Source organism: Lucilia sericata, unplaced genomic scaffold (assembly GCF_015586225.1).
Source record: "Lucilia sericata isolate MDLA Ls3-8-SP2 unplaced genomic scaffold, ASM1558622v1 Contig000544F_arrow, whole genome shotgun sequence".
Classification (NCBI taxonomy): Eukaryota; Metazoa; Arthropoda; class Insecta; order Diptera; family Calliphoridae; genus Lucilia; species Lucilia sericata.
In genome coordinates this window covers 182,501-204,142 of record NW_023994554.1, presented here as the reverse complement: position 1 = coordinate 204,142, position 21,642 = coordinate 182,501, and the positions used below count along the sequence as shown (strand labels likewise).

The 21,642-nt window shown below is 29.1% G+C and overlaps 1 protein-coding gene across 4 annotated transcripts in view; it reads right to left on the bottom strand.

The window, feature by feature from the left end:
• LOC119605973 (solute carrier family 41 member 2) overlaps positions 1 to 21,642 on the bottom strand; it is a 64,464-nt gene that overhangs the window by 30,911 nt on the left and 11,911 nt on the right. Inside the window, exon 1 of one of the 4 annotated variants that reach the window (XM_037959331.1) lies at positions 17,405 to 17,689. The exons of the other annotated variants lie outside the window; for them this stretch is intronic. Within the exon in view, the coding sequence (XP_037815259.1) occupies positions 17,405 to 17,477 (73 nt within the window). The 5' untranslated portion in view covers positions 17,478 to 17,689. Of the gene's footprint in view, positions 1 to 17,404; positions 17,690 to 21,642 lie in introns of those variants that run through there. 4 annotated transcript variants of the gene reach the window in all.

Here is a 21,642-nt window from a genome sequence, read left to right as displayed (position 1 = left end):
AAACGATTAGTTTAAATAATTTATAAGTTATTTATCAGAGTATAATTAAATAAAATTGCCTTTACAACAAACTAAATATCACTTAAAGCAGAAATAAATATAAAATATTTCAAAATGTGTATTACAAAATTTTGACATAAAAATCTGGCATCTTTAATGAAAACACTTATACGGGTTTTTTTGTGAATGAGTTTTAATTTTTTTGGGTGAAAATTCTCGTATCTAAGGTATTATGCTCTGATCTATTAAATGTATGCTCATAATATGTACATATATTTTGGTAGATTTTCACATTTGCCGGCTGCCTATCAAAATATATAGTGAGTTAAGGTTTGTTTATTGTTTTGCTACAAGTAGATTTATTTCAGTTTTGAATTTGATGTATTTTAAAATAAACTGGGATTTTTTCTTTCCCCTAGTGCTAACAGTTGGATAATTTTGTAGTATGTAATAAAGGCCTAAAAACATAAATAATATAATCACGTAGTGAGATATATGGGGAAGTACCTGCCAATTATTTCAAAGTTTTAAAATATAAAAGTTTCTATTTATTGAAAATTTAAGTTACGTTTTCTATTAAAGGAAATTTTTTGATTACCATTCCATAATCTTAATTAAGAAAACCAATCTAGAACCCCTAACTAATTTGCTCGCTTTTGACTATTATCTCATAACTGTATAGAAAGTAGGGTGATCGATTATTCGACATTTTCCAAAAACCGGTTTTCGAATAGTTCGAATAGTTGACATTTCAAAAAAACCGGTTGATATTTTTCAAATTCAGAAAAAACCGGTTAACCGGTTTTTCATAATAAATAAAAAATATATGTTAATTTGAAGAAATTAATGTTTATGTTTAAATTTGATTAATAAAACATGGCCCGAAATGATTTTTAACAGTTTAACAGATTATAACTTTAGATCTAGTCGTCTGATTTACATTATTTCTTTAATATAAAAAAAATTAGGAAAAAAGTGGACACTTCTGTTAAACATAAGGTACTATGTAATCCTAGCTTATTCTAAAGCCCTTTTAGGAAATTTTCATAGGCATTCCAACACTTCCATAATATTTCAGCGGTAAATTAATTATTGTAGTTGGAATATAATCTTAAGATTAATAAAATTTTATTAAACAGTTATCAATTTTACAAATAAATTTTTTTAATTAATTAGGAAAATCAAAAAAGTTTAACCAATGGTGCATTAGAAAAATATATCCTAGTTCCTGGACTCGAATATTTTTAAAATTTAAACGGGCTGTATTATTTACTTCAAAATTTCATTTAAATAATCTTTGAATACAAAGCAAATAAAAGTATTCGAAACCGGTTTTTAAAAAGTGAAAAAACCGGGTTATTCGATATTCGAAAAATCAACATTTAGAAAAAACCGACACTGGTAAAGCAGAAAAAACCGGTTTTAAAACCGGTTGAAAAATCGAGTCGATCACCCTAATAGAAAGTCGTGCGTTATTATTTCTTAATTGTGTTTTTAAGAAGAAACACTTATAAATGGTCTTAAATTTAGTACTATTGTTTTTAAAAATCAAGTGCCTTACACTACTATTACGTGAATAACTTCAAGTATATAAAAAATCCCCAAATCCCCATTTTTAAGAGGGAATACAAAAAAAAACTGCAGACAATATTTACACGACAAAAGTATACACGATGATAAGATTTAATTGTTAATAAAGAATGTCTACAAATAATATTATTAAATATTAGTTATAGATTTTTCGTAGTCAGTTTTATTATTTGAAGAGACATTGATATTAATTGCTGACACGCACTGAGACAAACGCAAAAACAACAACAACAACAAATGGCACATTGACAAATGTAAACAAAATCATATGGGTTTTGTTTGTTTACAAACTATTTGTTTGACACACAAATAAATAAATTTGCAGTTATTGAAGTGTGAGCTATAACTTTTTTTGTCGTAAATCACTTTTTAAATTTTCCTAGTCATTGTTATATGTTTTTAATAACTGTTTTGAAAATTGTTTAATGCAGTTTTCTAATTTGTAAAAACTTTTTGTATAATTTTCCTTTTTTTTTGTTTGTAAATTACCCTTTTGTTTAACATTTAATTATTTTAAAAATTATACTAATAATTTATGAGTTAAACGTGCTAAATAATTTTGTTTTATTTTAATTTATCTGCTGTTTTAATTTTGTTAACAAAACCGAAGCTGCTGCCACTAGATTTTTTGTTAAATGCTAAATAAAAGCCTTGTATAACAAATAGTGTTGTTAAAATGTTTAAACATTAATAAAACTGTCAAATTTGTTCATATAAATAGTAAAATTTTAACACTTTTCTAGGTAAACATTTTTAAATTAAATGCACGTTTGTTCAAAATATTCAAAACAAATTGCAACAATTTTACAGCTTAATTTAGAAGAAAATTGAAATTTTGTTTAAAAAAGTATGATTTTTTATCTAAAGTTTTTGTAAATTTTAAATTTTCATTGCCTTGCCCAGCAAAAATTTTCATTACCTAGTAATCTAGAAAGTAATATTGCAATCACGTGGAAACTAATTACTTTTGGGGTGAATAACTAATTATTTTTGTTCGACGAGGTTCAAATAATATGTACCTACCTTAAACAAATTAATAAATGGTTACTAATTTGATTACAAAAACTTTGCGAAATAACTAGTTACAAATAAACCTACAAATATGTTATGTTATAACTAGTTATTTTGGGCCGACTTTGTATGTAGAAAACAAAAAATAAAAAAATTCCTCTGCCGGGATTTGAACCCAGGCATTCAGTTGTTTTCTATGTTTCTCACTCCAGCCGCTTACTCGATGCTCCATTAACATGTTGCTTTTTGTAATTTTGAGAACGGCTTTTTACAAAAATATATAAATGAATGTCATTTTGAAAAAAATAAACAGTATCCAGCAGGGCTCGAACCACGAACCCCCTGTTTGTTAAATGAACGACCTAGACAATTGAGCCATAACAAATCCAAATTGTTTTGTTCTTTACCAGTAATAATCTATTCAGCTAAATGAAATAATGTGGATGATAATGAACACTCATTACCAAGTAATATATGAAATAACTACTGGCTATTACCAAAAATTTCAGATTTTTTGCTGGGTGGTTAGACCAAGTGTCTACTATAATACTGAAAGAAGCAAATTTAACTTAAATTAAAAAAAAATACTTTAAAGAAAATTTTCGATAAGTTTCCTTTTAGAGAACATTTTCAAAAAAAAAAATTTCGATAAATTTTATTTTTATAAAAACTCGTTTAGAGAAAATTTTCAATAATATTTTTTATAAAAAAATTTCCATAAAATTTGTTTATAAAAAATTTTGACAAATTTTCTTTTTATGGAAAATTTCTTTTATAGAAATTTATTTCTTTTTATAGAAAATGTTCGATAAATTTTCTTTTTATAGAAAATGTTCGATAAATTTTCTTTTTATAGAAAATGTTCGATAAATTTTCTTTTTATAGAAAATGTTCGATAAATTTTCTTTTTATAGACAATTTTCGATAAATTTCCATTTTTATAGAAAATTTTCGATAAATTTCCATTTTTATAGAAAATTTTCGATAAATTTCCACTTTTATAGAAAATTTTCGATAATTTTCCATTTTTATAGAAAATTTTCGATAAATTTCCATTTTTATAGAAAATTTTCGATAAATTTCCATTTTTATAGGAAATTTTCGATAAATTTCCATTTTTATAGGAAATTTTCGATAAATTTTCTTTTTATAAGAAATTTTCGATAAATTTTCTTTTTATAAGAAATTTTCGATAAATTTTCTTTTAATAGGAAATTTTCGATAAATTTTCTTTTAATAGGAAATTTTCGATAAATTTTCTTCTTATAGAAAATTTTCGATAAATTTTTTTTATAGGAAATTTTCGATAAATTTTCTTTTTATAGGAAATTTTCGATAAATTTTCTTTTTATAGGAAATTTTCGATAAATTTTCTTCTATAGGAAATTTTCGATAAATTTTCTTCTTATAGGAAATTTTCGATAAATTTTCTTCTTATAGGAAATTTTCGATAAATTTTCTTCTTATAGGAAATTTTCGATAAATTTTCTTCTTATAGGAAATTTTCGATAAATTTTCTTTTATAGGAAATTTTCGGTAAATTTTCTTTTCTTATAGGAAATTTTCGCTTCACATGAAATTTTCAATAGATTTTCGTGTTGTAGAAAATTTATATAAATTTTCGTTTTATAGAAAATTTTCAATAAATTTTTTCATGGCCTAAACTTTCATAAGACTTTTGCTTTGCTTAAAAATAAACATTGAATATTTGAAAATTTGCCAACTATTCTGTCACCGAATAGTCAAAGTAAATGTCATGCATGTTCGAAATACATATAAATCTCGTTTTAACCTCATTAAGACTTGTAAGTCCCCTCGTATTAGGTTATGGGGATTTTTTTATCATTATATAAAAACTTTTAAAGCAAACTAGTAAAATATTTCCAAAAAAAATCGTTAAATATCTGTTTAAACTTGAAGATATGTATGTACTTTCAATAGTATCTCCTTTAGCAAAAAAAAATTACTAAAAATATCTACGTTGTGGGTGATTTACAAACAAACATTTATAAGAGTTAAAGTGCTATTCGAGTCTCTTTGTCTAGAATTATATGATGAATACATATGTTATTGGATATTTTAAAAACAGATATATGAGTTAAGAAATATGTGTAAATCCCCTTTAATATGAAATGCCATCATAGAATTATTTTAAAATATATATATTCGTTGTTATGATTTCTAAAGTAAACAATTGAAAAAGCATTTAATTATTCAATATTTTAACTTCATTAAACAAATCGTTTTTAACGAACATTATTGGTTGCATTAATCTATTTATAGATTTTTATAACAGTTTTGAATTGCTTTTTGCAAATTAAATAATTAAATATTATTTCGAAGAATTCAAATCGCCATCACTTTTAAATATTACGAGATTGTTAAAAGCAAAGGCAAAGGAACATACAGCTAAATATCTAAATAAATCGTTCATATTTATTGGGTGATGACTGGTTAGGTACTCAGTAATGTAAATAATTTATAAGTATTTCTGAATAATTATAATCAATATTAAAAAAGTAAATATTTTAGGAAAGTAATTTACAAAAGAGACTTCAACGAAAACTTCCTTAAAGTACCAAACAAAAGATGATGATGACCTTGGAAAATTACTGACTTTACAAAGAAGAAAATATAAATAAGCCCTTTGTGTTTAAAATACTACCGGCTAAAAGAAATAGTTGCTGATAGGGTTTTCAGATTTCCATAACTCGGAAAATACCTTGCACTTAACGATAAAAGAAAGTAATGAATGAAAGTATTCTCGAAAAAGATTTCCGCAAATCAAGGAAAAAACTATATTTAAATCTGTTTTATAAAAAAGAGCATTCTAATAAAAAGTGCAAATTCCGAACATTAGAACTTTAATAAAAATGAACTGTACTAGAAGTGAACTTGAACTGAACTAGAACTGAACTAGAACTTAGAACGAGAACTGAAGTACTAGAAACTGAACTAGAACTGAACTAGAACTGAACTAGAACTGAACTAGAACTGAACTAGAACTGAACTAGAACTGACTGAACTAGAACTGAACTAGAACTGAACTAGAACTGAACTAGAACTGAACTAGAACTGAACTAGAACTGAACTAGAACTGAACTAGAACTGAACTAGAACTGAACTAGAACTGAACTAGAACTGAACTAGAACTGAACTAGAACTGAACTAGAACTGAACTAGAACTGAACTAGAACTGAACTAGAACTGAACTAGAACTGAACTAGAACTGAACTAGAACTGAACTAGAACTGAACTAGAACTGAACTAGAACTGAACTAGAAACTGAACTAGAACTGAACTAGAACTGAACTAGAACTGAACTAGAACTGAACTAGAACTGAACTAGAACTGAACTAGAACTGAACTAGAACTGAACTAGAACTGAACTAGAACTGAACTAGAACTGAACTAGAACTGAACTAGAACTGAACTAGAACTGAACTAGAACTGAACTAGAACTGAACTAGAACTGAACTAGAACTGAACTAGAACTGAACTAGAACTGAACTAGAACTGAACTAGAACTGAACTAGAACTGAACTGACTGAACTGAACTAGAACTGAACTAGAACTGAACTAGAACTGAACTAGACTTAAACTGGATCTAAACTAGTGTTTAGTGAAAAACTGAGAAAAATCCCAATAGGAATTCACGAGGGAGAACCCCTAACACTTCCCATTATAACTGATTGATCGATTGTAAATTGACATTTACACCTCTACCTACTAAGTAATAGGTTAACATATACTTTCTTGTATAAATTATTTTTACACGATCATCTCATACACTTAAAGATATAACTTAACTATGTATGTAAATTTGTATGAGTGTTTTTGTAAAATATTTACACGTTATAATATTTAATGTATTTTCCGTGTTGACTGAGATTGTTAATTGATTTTATAGACTTTTTATGTGTAGATTTATTAGTTTAATAATTAATAATTTAATAGAAATAAGTTCATGTATAGTTTGTTTGAGCTTCTAAAGCTTAAGACATTTGTCAACAATTTGTTTGTTAAATAAATTTTCATTGAATTAATGAAAAATGATTGTGATATTGATGAAACTTGTTCTTGAGGTAATTTTTGATAACAAGATACTTTTGGAATTCTCAGGACAAAGGCCAGTTAAAAAATATATCAGTTATGTTTAAGTAGCTGGTTTACCATATATCAGTTCAATATACACTTTTTAAAACTTCTTTTAATACATTAATTTTTTTAATTGCATTTTTATAAAAATGTCTGTATTGTCAAAAAAAAACTTACTGTTAAACACGACATATATTTGATAAATAATGATTTCCAATTTAGAAAGGAAATTTCATGCTTGATTCTTCGAATGATTATTGCCCGGAAAAGGTTTTCCATCTCAGACTTATGCTTTCCGTTAATAAATATACCGCACACTAAAGGATTTATAAACTTGTTAAAGTGTCAAAGTATAATGACCCACACTAGAGTCAAGTGTCTCTACTATATATAGTAAAGGACGGCCTATCAACAAGATACCAGAGACCTACAAATAAAAACGATAAAATTGTTGGAAATACATAAAAAATTATGTATTTTTGTATAAAAATAAACAAAAAATAACATTTTAATAACAATGAACTTTTGTCAATTAAATATTATATTTATGTTGTTTAACCAGATAATAAAAAATATCGATTTCGCAGCATTATCAGTGGAAAAATCTGCAAGGCTAATACTATATAATCAAGTAGGTACATGCGGCTACAGGTACATGTGCTATGATTAACTATTTTATTTTTTTCTTTATAAAATAAGAAAACACAAAAATATTGTTTATTTTTTTATCAATAAAACACTCGTATTATCAAAAATTTCAGTCTGATTACATGGGTAAGTTGGTATTTCTATAGACCACAAAAATTATATACGAAATAAATAAAAAACTGAAGAGTTGAATGAAATAAATTGGATGTCATGTTTGTGAAGTTCAATTAGCGATCAAGACAAATATCAAGTGAATGAGTGGAGGTAGGAAGAACGGTGGAGATATCTTCATAATAAGTGCTCGGACAATTCTGACGTAAATTGCTATTTATTGATACTCATTCATGTTATAAGGGATTTATAGTTATACCGTCAAAGTGTAGTTAGAAGGAGAGGCATATTCGTAATGTTAATTTGTTTATTACGTTGGGGTTGGGATTTTCTATGACATTTTAATTGAAAATGTTTGACATTTTTTTAATACATATTGTCATTTAGGTTTAGTTTTCCCAAAGGAATATTTTTATTATTCTGTTTTATCTTGTTATCGTTAGTCAATTGGTACTGAGATTTTCAATGAGAACATTTTTGTTACCATCCTAACTTTATTATCTTAGTTTCAGTTCGTTTGTCCTAGTTTTTTTCTAACAGATTAAGAGGCATGTTGTTAGAAAACCTTTTAGTCTACAAAGTCATTCGAAGCAGTTTAGAAATACAATTTTTTAACCGATGGAATAAAAACGGTTAAAGAAGAATTTTATTAAAAAGGTAATTAAATTTAGAATTAGTTCTAGAACGGGTGTAAATAGAACCATTAGAAATCTATGAAATCAATTAAAATTAAACAAGTACTGAAATTGAACTGAACTGAACTAGAGATGAAGAAGAACTGAACTAGAACTGAAGAAGAACTCGAACTTGAACTGAACTAGAACTGAACTAGAACTGAACTAGAACTGAACTAGAACTGAACTAGAACTGAACTAGAACTGAACTAGAACTGAACTAGAACTGAACTAGAACTGAACTAGAACTGAACTAGAACTGAATTAGAACTGAACTAGAACTGAACTAGAACTGAACTAGAACTGAACTAGAACTGAACTAGAACTGAACTAGAACTGAACTAGAACTGAACTAGAACTGAACTAGAACTGAACTAGAACTGAACTAGAACTGAACTAGAACTGAACTAGAACTGAACTAGAACTAGAACTAAACTAGAACTAAACTAGAACTGAACTAGAACTAGAACTGAACTAGAACTGAACTAGAACTGAACTAGAACTAGAACTAAACTAGAACTAAACTAGAACTGAACTAGAACTGAACTAGAACTGAACTAGAACTGAACTAGAACTGAACAAGAACTGAACTAGAACTGAACTAGAACTGAACTAGAACTAAACTAGAACTGAACTAGAACTGAACTAGAACGGAACTAGAACTGAACTAGAACTGAACTAGAACTGAACTAGAACTGAACTAGAACTGAACTAGAACTGAACTAGAACTGAACTAGAACTGAACTAGAACTGAACTAGAACTGAACTAGAACTGAACTAGAACTGAACTAGAACTGAACTAGAACTGAACTAGAACTGAACTAGAACTGAACTAGAACTGAACTAGAACTGAACTAGAACTGAACTAGAACTGAACTAGAACTGAACTAGAACTGAACTAGAACTGAACTAGAACTGAACTAGAACTGAACTAGAACTGAACTAGAACGGAACTAGAACTGAACTTCAAAAACTCGTTCAGATTCTACGAAATTTTTTCCTTGAAAATATTTTCTCAGATTTTCTGAAATATTTTCGATTTTTATTGAAAAAACTAAAATTTTTATTAAAAAGAATCCAAAATGTTTTTCTTTAATTAATAAGCATTTTTTTGAAGTATCCCTAAAAGATTATTAAAACTTTTTTGTGGTCACGTTTATTTTATCAAATATTTGAACAATGTGTTGAGATATCTTAAAAATGAACTTGATGTCTGCCAAAATAAATTCTTGAATTATATCTATAATGACTCAATTATCATTCTACTTAATAATGTAGAGTAAAATGCATTCGATTCCAGTGAATTTAACAAAACAATGTGTTTTTTATTTGTTAAAATATTTAGCTTTATATTTATTTATTATATGATTCTCATAGAAAGTACTTGTGATAATAGTGGAAATTTATATGGAAATAAATAAAAAATATATATAATAACAAGTACCCTTTAATATTAAATTTTACGCTCGAAAGTGTAATTATTTTAAGAGTTTTTCTTTTAATCATAAAAGTAATCTTCACGTACACGAGATAAGACAAGACAGAATGAACGACATTTAAAGGACAGGTGGGATTACTATAAATAAATACTAAGTAATAATAATGTCGATAAAATCGGGAAGATAATTTAAATAGTCAAATCTTATCAAATATTAAATATATTGCAAAGATTTGAGAAAGTAATTCAAAGAATACTTAAACTAAATAAGTTAATTTTAGTAACAGAAAGTGTTACACCTCCCATCCCTTTGAGAACTCACTGACGTATGTACATATTAAGGCTAAAAATTTTACTCTAAACACTTTAAATCGTCTGTTACTTGTATTAAATTACTATATTTTTAATTAGTTTCAAAAAGTAATATCTTGATATATAAAAAAGTGCTGTAAAGCATGTTTTTATTCAAGTATTTAAATCACCTTTCTATATAACAACAATTTAAGCGATTTTAATAACACATGACCAATAGAAAAAATTGACAAAAGTTGCTTAGATAACTATATTTTAATAATACTTTATTTAATCAATTCTTATCAGATTTTCCTTCAAATGGATTAAAACTTGGCAACCCTATAACGATTATTTTTTATAATTTTCTTTAAAGTTGACAATATTGACAAAATTAATCTTATCAAGTAGAAGTTTGCAGTTTTTTTTTCAAAATTAAATTAGATTAATTCAAGTTTAAGGTGATCTAATGTACAGTAATTGAACTGAAGAAAGCCTATAACTGATCTAAAATTTTAATACTTAGAACTAAACTAGAAGTGAATTATAACCGAACTAGAATTGAACTAGATCTGAACTAAAACTGAACTAGAAATGAAATAGAACTGAACTAGAATTGAACTAGAACTGAACTAACTGAACTAGAACTGAACTAGAACTGAACTAGAACTGAACTAGAACTGAACTAGAACTGAACTAGAACTGAACTAGAACTGAACTAGAACTGAACTAGAACTGAACTAGAACTGAACTAGAACTGAACTAGAACTGAACTAGAACTGAACTAACTAGAACTGAACTAGAACTGAACTAGAACTGAACTAGAACTGAACTAGAACTAGAACTGAACTAGAACTGAACTAGAACTGAACTAGAACTGAACTAGAACTGAACTAGAACTGAACTAGAACTGAACTAGAACTGAACTAGAACTGAACTAGAACTGAACTAGAACTGAACTAGAACTGAACTAGAACTGAACTAGAACTGAACTAGAACTGAACTAGAACTGAACTAGAACTGAACTAGAACTGAACTAGAACTGAACTAGAACTGAACTAGAACTGAACTAGAACTGAACTAGAACTGAACTAGAACTGAACTAGAACTGAACTAGAACTGAACTAGAACTGAACTAGAACTGAACTAGAACTGAACTAAAACTGAACTAGAACTGAACTAGAACTGAACTAGAACTGAACTAGAACTGAACTAAAACTGAACTAGAACTGAACTAGAACTGAACTAGAACTGAACTAGAACTGAACTAAAACTGAACTAGAACTGAACTAGAACTGAACAAGAACTGAACTTGAACTAGAACTGAACTTACCTTATTACTGAATTTCAATGGGGCAATTTTCAACACTTATTAAAAAGTTTTATCTGAAGTTATTTTAACACTTAACAAAATAAACTTTAATTTGACAACTAAATATAAATAATGTGTAAATTACTTTGTTCTGACAAAGCGACTACTTCAAGTGAGAAAATGACAATTTAAATAATGTACTAAACAAAACAATTACAGTAAAAAATAATAAATTATGGAAAAAAGTTGCAAAATAATATTAATTGTAAACTTAAAAAAAATTGCCATTTTTATAATAAAATTATTTATTAAGAAAACATTCGCCTATTTATTTATTAAAATAACCTCGTTTTTTAGAATTTTCAAATTACTTTATTATAATTTCTTTTGTTGTTTTAATTAAACAAAAAAGACCGCATTCTTTTAAATAACAAATCTATAATTAAGTATAAATTTACTTTCTTTCTTTGTGTAATCAATATGCCAAAAGTAAACAATTTGTTTATTTGAAATTTCTTATAATTTTTACTAATTTGCTAAAGTGTATCATTTCATTTTCTTAAGAAATAGAAATGAGAAACAGTAAAAAATTATAACAAAAATTGAGAAGGAAGTATTTTATTACTGATCAACAATAAAAATAAAATGTATAAACAAAAAAATAAAATAATAATTTGTGATAATAGGTAAACAAAAGCGATAATTATTTTTCTTTGTACGAAGATTTTTGGATGGCCAATATCTTTGAATATTAGAATTTGTGTGTATACACACTTTGTATACAATTTGGAATAACTTCTTCGCAAGCAGTTCTAGTAACTAATATCAATAATAACTGTCACATTTATTCTAGAACTGAAATAGAACTTGAACTGAACTAGAAATCAACTTGCACTCAACCAGAACTGAACTAGAACAGAACTAGAACAGAACTAGAACAGAACTAGAACAGAACTAGAACAGAACTAGAACAGAACTAGAACAGAACTAGAACAGAACAGAACTCGAACAGAACTAGAACAGAACTAGAACAGAACTAGAACAGAACAAGAACAGAACTCGAACAGAACTAGAACAGAACAGAACTCGAACAGAACTAGAACAGAACTAGAACAGAACTAGAACAGAACTAGAACAAAACTAGAACAGAACTAGAACAGAACTAGAACTAGAACAGAACTAGAACAGAACTAGAACAGAACTAGAACAGAACTAGAACAGAACTAGAACAGAACTAGAACAGAACTAGAACAGAACTAGAACAGAACTAGAACAGAACTAGAACAGAACTAGAACAGAACTGGAACAGAACTAGAACAGAACTAGAACAGAACTAGAACAGAACTAGAACAGAACTAGAACAGAACTAGAACAGAACTAGAACAGAACTAGAACACTAGAACAGAACTAGAACGGAACTAGAACAGAACTAGAACAGAATTAGAACAGAACTAGAACAGAACTAGAACAGAACTAGAACAGAACTAGAACAGAACTAGAACAGAACTAGAACAGAACTAGAACAGAACTAGAACAGAACAGAACTAGAACCGAACTAGAACAGAACTAGAACAGAACTAGAACAGAACTTGAACAGAACTAGAGAACTAGAACAGAACTAGAACAGAACTAGAACAGAACTAGAACAGAACTAGAACAGAACTAGAACAGAACTAGAACAGAACTAGAACAGAACTAGAACAGAACTAGAACAGAACTAGAACAGAACTGAACAGAACTAGAACAGAACTAGAACAGAACTAGAACAGAACAGAACTAGAACAGAACTAGAACGAATAGAACAGAACTAGAACAGAACTAGAACAGAACTAGAACAGAACTAGAACAGAACTAGAACAGAACTAGAACAGAACTAGAACAGAACTAGAACAGAACTAGAACAGAACTAGAACAGAACTAGAACAGAACTAGAACAGAACTAGAACAGAACTAGAACAGAACTAGAACAGAACTAGAACAGAACTAGAACAGAACTAGAACAGAACTAGAACAGAACTAGAACAGAACTAGAACAGAACTAGAACAGAACTAGAACAGAACTAGAACAGAACAGAACTAGAACAGAACTAGAACAGAACTAGAACAGAACTAGAACAGAACTAGAACAGAACTAGAACTACACCATTTCAAGTTTAATTTGAGAAAATCCAAAGTTATATTGTGAAACACCAAAATGACTTTTAGAAATCCAATTTAATATGAGACATACCAAATTAAATTTAGGAATCAAAATTGATATGAAGAAAAAACAAATTGAAATTTGAATTTTCAACTTAATATTGAGAAAAAACCAATTGATATTGAGAAGTCGAAATTAATATTGAGATAATACGAATTGAAATTGACAAAATACAAAATGATATTAAGAAAACTTAATTTTGTATCGAAATTTATATTATTTTAAATACATATCCTATTTAAACATTTTATAAGAAAAATATTTTCATACAAATTTTAAATTTCTCATTTTCATTTATTAATTTCTCAATTTCAATTTGAAATTTCTTAATATAATGTTGGGATTCTGAATTTCAATTTGTTTTTTCTCGATATGAATTTGCATTTCTTAATTTAATTTTATTATTTCTCAATATTAGTTTGGATTTCTCAATTTCAAATGGGGTTTTCTCAATATTAATTTAAATTTCTGAACTTTAATTTGAATTTTCTAAATTTTAAATTGAAATTCTCAATATGAGTTTGTATTTTCTCAATTTAAACTTGAAATGGTGTAGAACTAGAACAGAACAGAACTAGAACAGAACTATGTAGAACAGAACTAGAACTGAAGAAGAACTAGAAATAAAAATTTTAATATAAGAAAGTCCACTTTTTAACTTCTTTCGTAAAAATCAGATTGTTCAATTATAAAAGAAGTTAATATAGCACCCTAATATTTTCCCTCTAATTGAAAGGTACACTCCTACTACAGACCACACAATAATGTTTGAAGAAAAATGTGTTAATTATTTCTACTACTATTTAGCAATTTAAAGTAAATGTTATAAAAAAATGCAAAAAAAAGGAATGAAAAAAAACACTTATAGCAGACAATATAATAAGAAAATTATACAAAACAAATTTAATTAAAATGCAGTGCTAATAAAAGGTGTTTACTGGACTGAACTGGACGGACTTACTACAAGTATTTATAGTGTTTTTCACAACATATGGCACTTCCGACAGACACACAAACATTCGATATGAGAAAGTGTTGCCAACTTCAAGTTGAACAAATAAAGATTAAACAAAATGTTTGTGAAAATTCACTAAATTTTATTAAAATAATTAATATTTTTTGATTATTTTATAATAAACAGATATTTTGTCTATATTTTTCAAACTTAATACTTCTATTAAATAAAAATACTAGACATTATTTGCAATATGAGGATTTTTCGTTCAATTATTTCTATATATTTTTTTTTGTAACATTGTAATTGTATACTTTGTAAACACGTGATTTGCCAGTAATTTAAACTTATAAATTGCACATGTATGTATATAAATTTTGTCGTAGAGGAGGTTTTCCTGTTATCATTATAATACTGCAAAAAAAATTACTATATATTAAACAAAATTTACTATGATATACTACACCACGTGTTTTTTACTTAGGAAGAACACAGAGAAAATAAACAAAATCAATAAACTATGACATTATTTAGAAAACAATTATTTATAACTAAAAAATATCAGCGTTAGACTTAAAAGGAGAAATTTTTTGTTACAAATTCCTTAGTTTAGTAAAGAATGTTTATGAGAGCTCGTTTAAAAATATTTTATTACGCTTTCCGTATATAGGAGAAGAATTCCCCGACATCGTGGAAATTTAAAATGTAATAATTTTGTATTAAATCAATTTTTTTTTTTTTGATATTGTAACAATTAAACTGTTGCAAATGCGTTTGTAATTATTGCTTTCTAATAAAAACAAAGAAAAAAAATGTTTTTTGAAGGATTCAGACATAATAGAAGTTTTGCAATATAATAAGTGTATTAAATTTATTTACCTATATTGATATCGCTTATATTTTTAGAATAAAAACATTTGGTAAAATTTGTTGATAAGAAATTCTTAATAAAATATATATAGATTTTTTTTTAATTTAATTTCAACCACAAAAATATTAATCTGATAAATGTGACTAACACGGTTTTAAATAAGCGAATTAGTGCAGAATAAAGAATTGTAGAGAACTGAACTAGAACTGAACTAGAACTAAACTAGAACTGAACTAGAACTGAACTAGAACTGAACTAGAACTGAACTAGAACTGAACTAGAACTGAACTAGAACTGAACTAGAACTGAACTAGAACTGAACTAGAACTGAACTAGAACTGAACTAGAACTGAATTAGAACTGAATTAGAACTGAACTAGAACTGAACTAGAACTGAACTAGAACTGAACTAGAACTGAACTAGAACTGAACTAGAACTGAACTAGAACTGAACTAGAATTGAACTAGAACTGAACTAGAATTGAACTAGAACTGAACTAGAACTAACTGAACTAGAACTGAACTAGAACTAAACTAGAACTGAACTAGAACTGAACTAGAACTGAACTAGAACTGAACTAGAACTGAACTAGAACTGAACTAGAACTGAACTAGAACTGAACTAGAACTGAACTAGAACTGAACTAGAACTGAACTAGAACTGAACTAGAACTGAACTAGAACTGAACTAGAAACTGAACTAGAACTGAACTAGAACTGAACTAGAACTGAACTAGAACTGAACTAGAACTGACTAGAACTGAACTAGAACTGAACTAGAACTGAACTAGAACTGAACTAGAACTGAACTAGAACTGAACTAGAACTGAACTAGAACTGAACTAGAACTGAACTAGAACTGAACTAGAACTGAACTAGAACTGAACTAGAACTGAACTAGAACTGAACTAGAACTGAACTAGAACTGAACTAGAACTGAACTAGAACTGAACTAGAACTGAACTAGAACTGAACTAGAACTGAACTAGAACTGAACTAGAACTGAACTAGAACTGAACTAGAACTGAACTAGAACTGAACTAGAACTGAACTAGAACTGAACTAGAACTGAACTAGAACTAGAACTGACCTAGAAATAAACTGAACTAGAAATGAATTGAACTAGAAATGAATTGAACTAGAAATGAACTGAACTTGAACTGAACTAAACTAGAACTGAACTGAACTAGAACTGAACTGAATTGAACTAGAACTGAACTGAACTGAACTAGAACTGAACTAGAACTGAAAGAACTGAACTAGAACTGAACTAGAACTGAACTAGAACTGAACTAGAACTGAACTAGAACTGAACTAGAACTGAACTAGAAATGAACTAGAACTGAACTAGAACTGAACTAGAACTGAACTAGAACTGAACTAGAACTGAACTAGAACTGAACTAGAACTGAACTAGAACTGAACTAGAACTGAACTAGAACTGAACTAGAACTGAACTAGAACTGAAACTACTGAACTAGAACTAACTACTGAACTAGAACTGACTAGAACTGAACTAGAACTGAAACTAGAACTTAACTAGGAAACTGAACTAGAACTGAACTAGACTGACTAGAACTAAACTAGAACTGAACTAGAAACTGAATCTAGAACTGAACTAGAACGGAACTAGACTGAACTAGAACTGAAACTATAACTGAACTAGAACTGACTGACTGAACTATAACTGAACTAAACGACTGAACTGACCTAGAACTGAACTAGAACTGAACTAGAACTGAACTAGAACTGAACTAATGAACCTAGAACTGAACTAGAACTGAACTAACTAGAACTGAAGTAGAACTGACCTAAGAAACTGAACTAGAAACTGAAAACTCGAACTGAAATAGAACTGAACTAGAAAATAGTTCAGGAACTGAACCTAGTATGCAGAAAAAAATATTTTTTTCTGCATACTCACTGTTGCTGGCTCATTTCTATGATAGCGAATTTTTCGCAATGTATAAACCAAACAAATGATATAAGTTTCATTCTTTTAAATATCTGCTATGAATAATAACAGAAAAAGGCACGCCAAAAGATAATAAACATATGTTTTTTTAATTTTCTAATAAAAAAACAAGGCCGTTAATAACAATAAATTGGCAACACCACAACAAATTAACGGTTATATTTGTTACCACATTTTCAATAGTATTCACATTACTAATAAAACAGTTTTAAAACCAATTTAAAGCCTACCTTCACCATCTGCCGCTTCATCATCACGCGAGGGTAAGGGGCTATAGCCCTTAAATCTAAATATGGAAACCATAATAACTTTTAATAGATCTAGTAGTTTTAAGAGAGTTTTAAAGTCACGATCAGAATTTTTAACACAAAATTTTCTCAGTTTACTGAATGCTCTTCTTGGCTTAATTTATTTTATTATTAAAATATTCAAAATATGTTTCGCGTACAAATCATTTTTTATTTAATCTAGTTTTTTGCACTCGTCGCATGTTGTTCTCTGACGTCGCCCGATTTCAACTAATGTTTTAATTCTTGTTTGAAAGATATTTTTTGTTTTAGTATTATTAAGAAAAAAGAAACATTTTTTTTTTTAATTTATTTGTTATTATTTTTCTCTTCTTTTTCTGGTATATTTCTATGTTTGTATATCAATTTATTTATGTTATTCTTTAACAATTCAATTCCACTAGAGTAACACCTTTTAAATATGAACCAACGAACTGAACCATCCGCAAAATGCTTCTTTATTTTACTTTTTCTTTAATTTTTATTTTTATTTCAGTTTTTTTTTGCTTATTTTTTCTCTAATGTTCTCTAATTTTTACTTATTTTGCTTTGTTTTCGGTTATTGTTCCGTAAAGTGTGTTAAGCCCATTTGAGAGGTGTGCTGCACTCACTCGGTTTGTATATTATGGGTTCATAATTTTTAACACACAACAAACCAAAAACTACAACAACAAAATCATAACAAAACAAAATATTGTACCAACTTGATAAACCGTTTTATAATGAGTTTTACAGTCATCCATCAGACAGACGGACTTTAAAGAGAAACGCAACCGACGTCCACGTTGTGGTAAATTAGCTTAAACACCACAATGTTATTCTTTCATTACTTCTTGCTCAAAAAATTGAGACATAATTTCAAAAAATGTTCAACTTGAAATGTCGTTAAACTAAATTTTGATAATAAATAATAATAAAAATTGTTTATGGTCTCTAGTAGTGTTGTTGTTGCTACTTATCCGATTGAGTATTTTTGCGAAACTATTTACTTGCTTTAGAAAATTTAGGAAGAAAGAATGAGAAAAAATATTAGAAATACTTTACCGCAAAAGTAGTATTTAATGTAATTTGAGTCATTACAACAACAACAAAAGCTGGGATTTGAAATATCGTGATAATGCAAAATCAAATAATTTCTACAATTTCTACACTCATGAAAATAAGGCAATCAATTGGATGACAATTTTTAACTTTTAGGAAAGATTTTACATAGAACATCTAGGGGGTTAAATAAACTTTGTTTAAACTTTAGATTAATTCATTGATCAAGATTTAATCATTGGTTAAATTATCTAAGACTTGTTTCATTAGCCCTATTTCCTTTTTGTACCTTCCACATTCGTGGGCAAAGCTCTCTTCCGAAAATCACTTAATCGTGATGAAGGGTGTTTATGACTTTCGAGGACTGTCCGAAGTATTAAATCTAATACTATTTTGCAAAACTTTGTTTAAACTTTCTTTTTATTTTAATTGATTGAAAACAATTTAATCACTAGTTTACTTAAACTCTAAGCAAATGCAAACCATCAAGGTTTAAAAATCTTTCAAACAAGAATTATACTTTCTTTTTATTCCTTTTTAAAACACCTCTTTGGACTGCAGACTATTAAATATCGGGGATTAAAGAATGTTCCTTTAAAATCGAACACACACTTTATATTTAGTTAAACGAAGTTTACGAAAACAGTTACTCGCCTGTAGTCTGGTTAATTCAATTTACTGATTCGTTTAATCTTTGGTAACCTTTCTGTTATCATTTTTGTTTTTTTCTTATCAGCTTAAAGTTGGTAACAATATTGGCAATTATTTAATTTAATTTCGTGGCAATAGTACTGCATTGATATTAAAATCGATGATTAAATTAAAAAGGTGACCATTATATACTAATGTTAAGTACACTTGTCTGGTAGAAAGGGCTATTGATGTGCAGCCATTGAGAGATGATTGCGGACTTCGGGAGTTATGATTACAGAAGCCTATCGATTACTACATATATTGCCGGATTCTCTTTAGACAATGACTTCTCCATGACGATTTCGATTTGGTCCTTTTTAATATCCCCCCGGGGCATGCTTCCTTGCAATACCGGTAAAGAGGTGCTACCAGTATCTCTAATCTGCCGGGACTATAAACTGGTGATGACATTTTACACCCTAACTAGTACTTGGATGATTTGATAGAGCACCACATAATCTGGTACTGGCTGGTCAGTTGGTTGAGGTTCCTTCGGGATTCATGTTGTGGCTGCGGTTTAAACCCAAATTCACGGGAATGGGGTGCTTGGTTAAAATATTGATACATAAATATAAATATAAATTTTCGGGATAAGGCTGTGGATTATTAAAATGTTGGAATTGAGCTGATAATGCAAAGACTAGTTATGTGATGGAGTGAGATATAGTACCATTCGGATGCTTGTACCTGATGGACGAGAGGGATCCTGAGTTGTATCTGTGAAGATGTCGAAATGACAGAAGGAGTGACGCTTGAAATGTTGGTGAAATTGCTTGATCCACAACATGGATCTGTAATACCTTAATCTTTAATTTATCGGTGATTTTCCTTCATGGTTGAGTGTGTTGGAGTTTACTCTAAACATGCTCAACTTATCACAGTAGGTCCTTGTGGCCACTGAAATAAGTCTTGTCAATTAAAAATGGATCCGTCGGACTACCAATTACGTCCCCTAGGTGCTATTGCTGAATCAACAGAAGCCATCTCAGTAATGTGGTTGGGCGACTTTAAAAGGTCCAGGAATGCACTGGGGTGAGTCTTTAGATGACGAAAATGTTTGTAGGGACAAAGGCATTCTTCATAGCATCAATAGGGTGTTTTCACCTGATGTTGAGTCCGCCCCTTCTATCGACTCTAACCAGTGATTGCCTTTTCCTTTGTCGGCGTTAGATTTAGCTTGATTCATGACACCTGTCATTCCCCAAGGAGACTACTACTAATAAATAATGCACGTATACTAGACCGAAACGTGTAAGAAGCACAATGGGGCGGTGGTGAGTCGTTGCAAAAGCTCACCCAGTGGTTGAGAAAGACCACCGTGAAATAGGCCAACACGGCAGATGTTCACGTAAAGCTCTTCGACATTCGTGATCCCTTTTAATGTATTCGTGTGGACAAACATTTCTTTTAAAGGCTGATTCTAAAGGCTACCAAGGACGCTTACATAACATACAATGTAGTCCTTTATTCGAAGCATCAAAATGGCGGAACATTTCATATTTTCACATCCATAAAGATGTGAAAACTCTTGTAGTTAAATACTACTTGTATGATGTGGTAGTTTTTTAAGAAGGAAGTCAAGAGAATTAATAGGTTTTTACCCTCTTTTCCACAAAGACGTCATTTGAGCTCAGCTAAGGAATGTGGGTGTCATGATAACTGACCATTACCGTTTGAATCTACAGGCCTAGAAACTAAATCATTCAAAGAGCGACTTCTGTAATTGTTGAATGCTTAAACTCTATTCGAGAGCCGATAGATTAGATATATTGTTAATGATAACTATTTATGTACTGGTATCATAAGAATATTGCACCCAAAACATGTATAATTAGTCGAGTGAATAAGTATCTCTTATCGATCTGAGTAGATGAAGTAGCTGGTTCTACAAAGTTTCGATTGCGAAACATGGCTAATGAGTTGATACGGTGGCCTCTGTGTCCGGTTGCTCCAAACTCTCTCCATTGATTTCTATTTATTGAAGATGGTTCCAAATTCTTAGAAATAGAGGTATAGATCTGACTCAACTACTGAAAATACAAACCTTCGAAAACAGATTGCTGGCACTGCTGAATTTGGTATGTAGAAGAATTCGTTCCACCTAAGTTTCCAATGGAAATGTGATCTAACGCAAATGTTCTCAGTCCTCCACAGAGTTGGAGAGTTGTCAAAGAGCTTGGTAAAAGCTCTTTCCGCAGGCTAGTTGTTCAAGCATGGATGCAAAGGCAAGGAACCGGTGGCATAGATCTGACCCAAACCTCGAAAACGATTTGCTGACCCTGCTGAAGTTGGCATGTGGAAAAGAGTGAGATATAGGATATTGTGGAGGTCATTCCAGCAAGGTTTCGAAAGGAAAAGTAATCTAACGAAATATAAAACTTATTCGAACCCAGTTCTCCACATAATTGCAGAGCTTACAAAGAGCATAATAAACGCTCTTTCCGCAA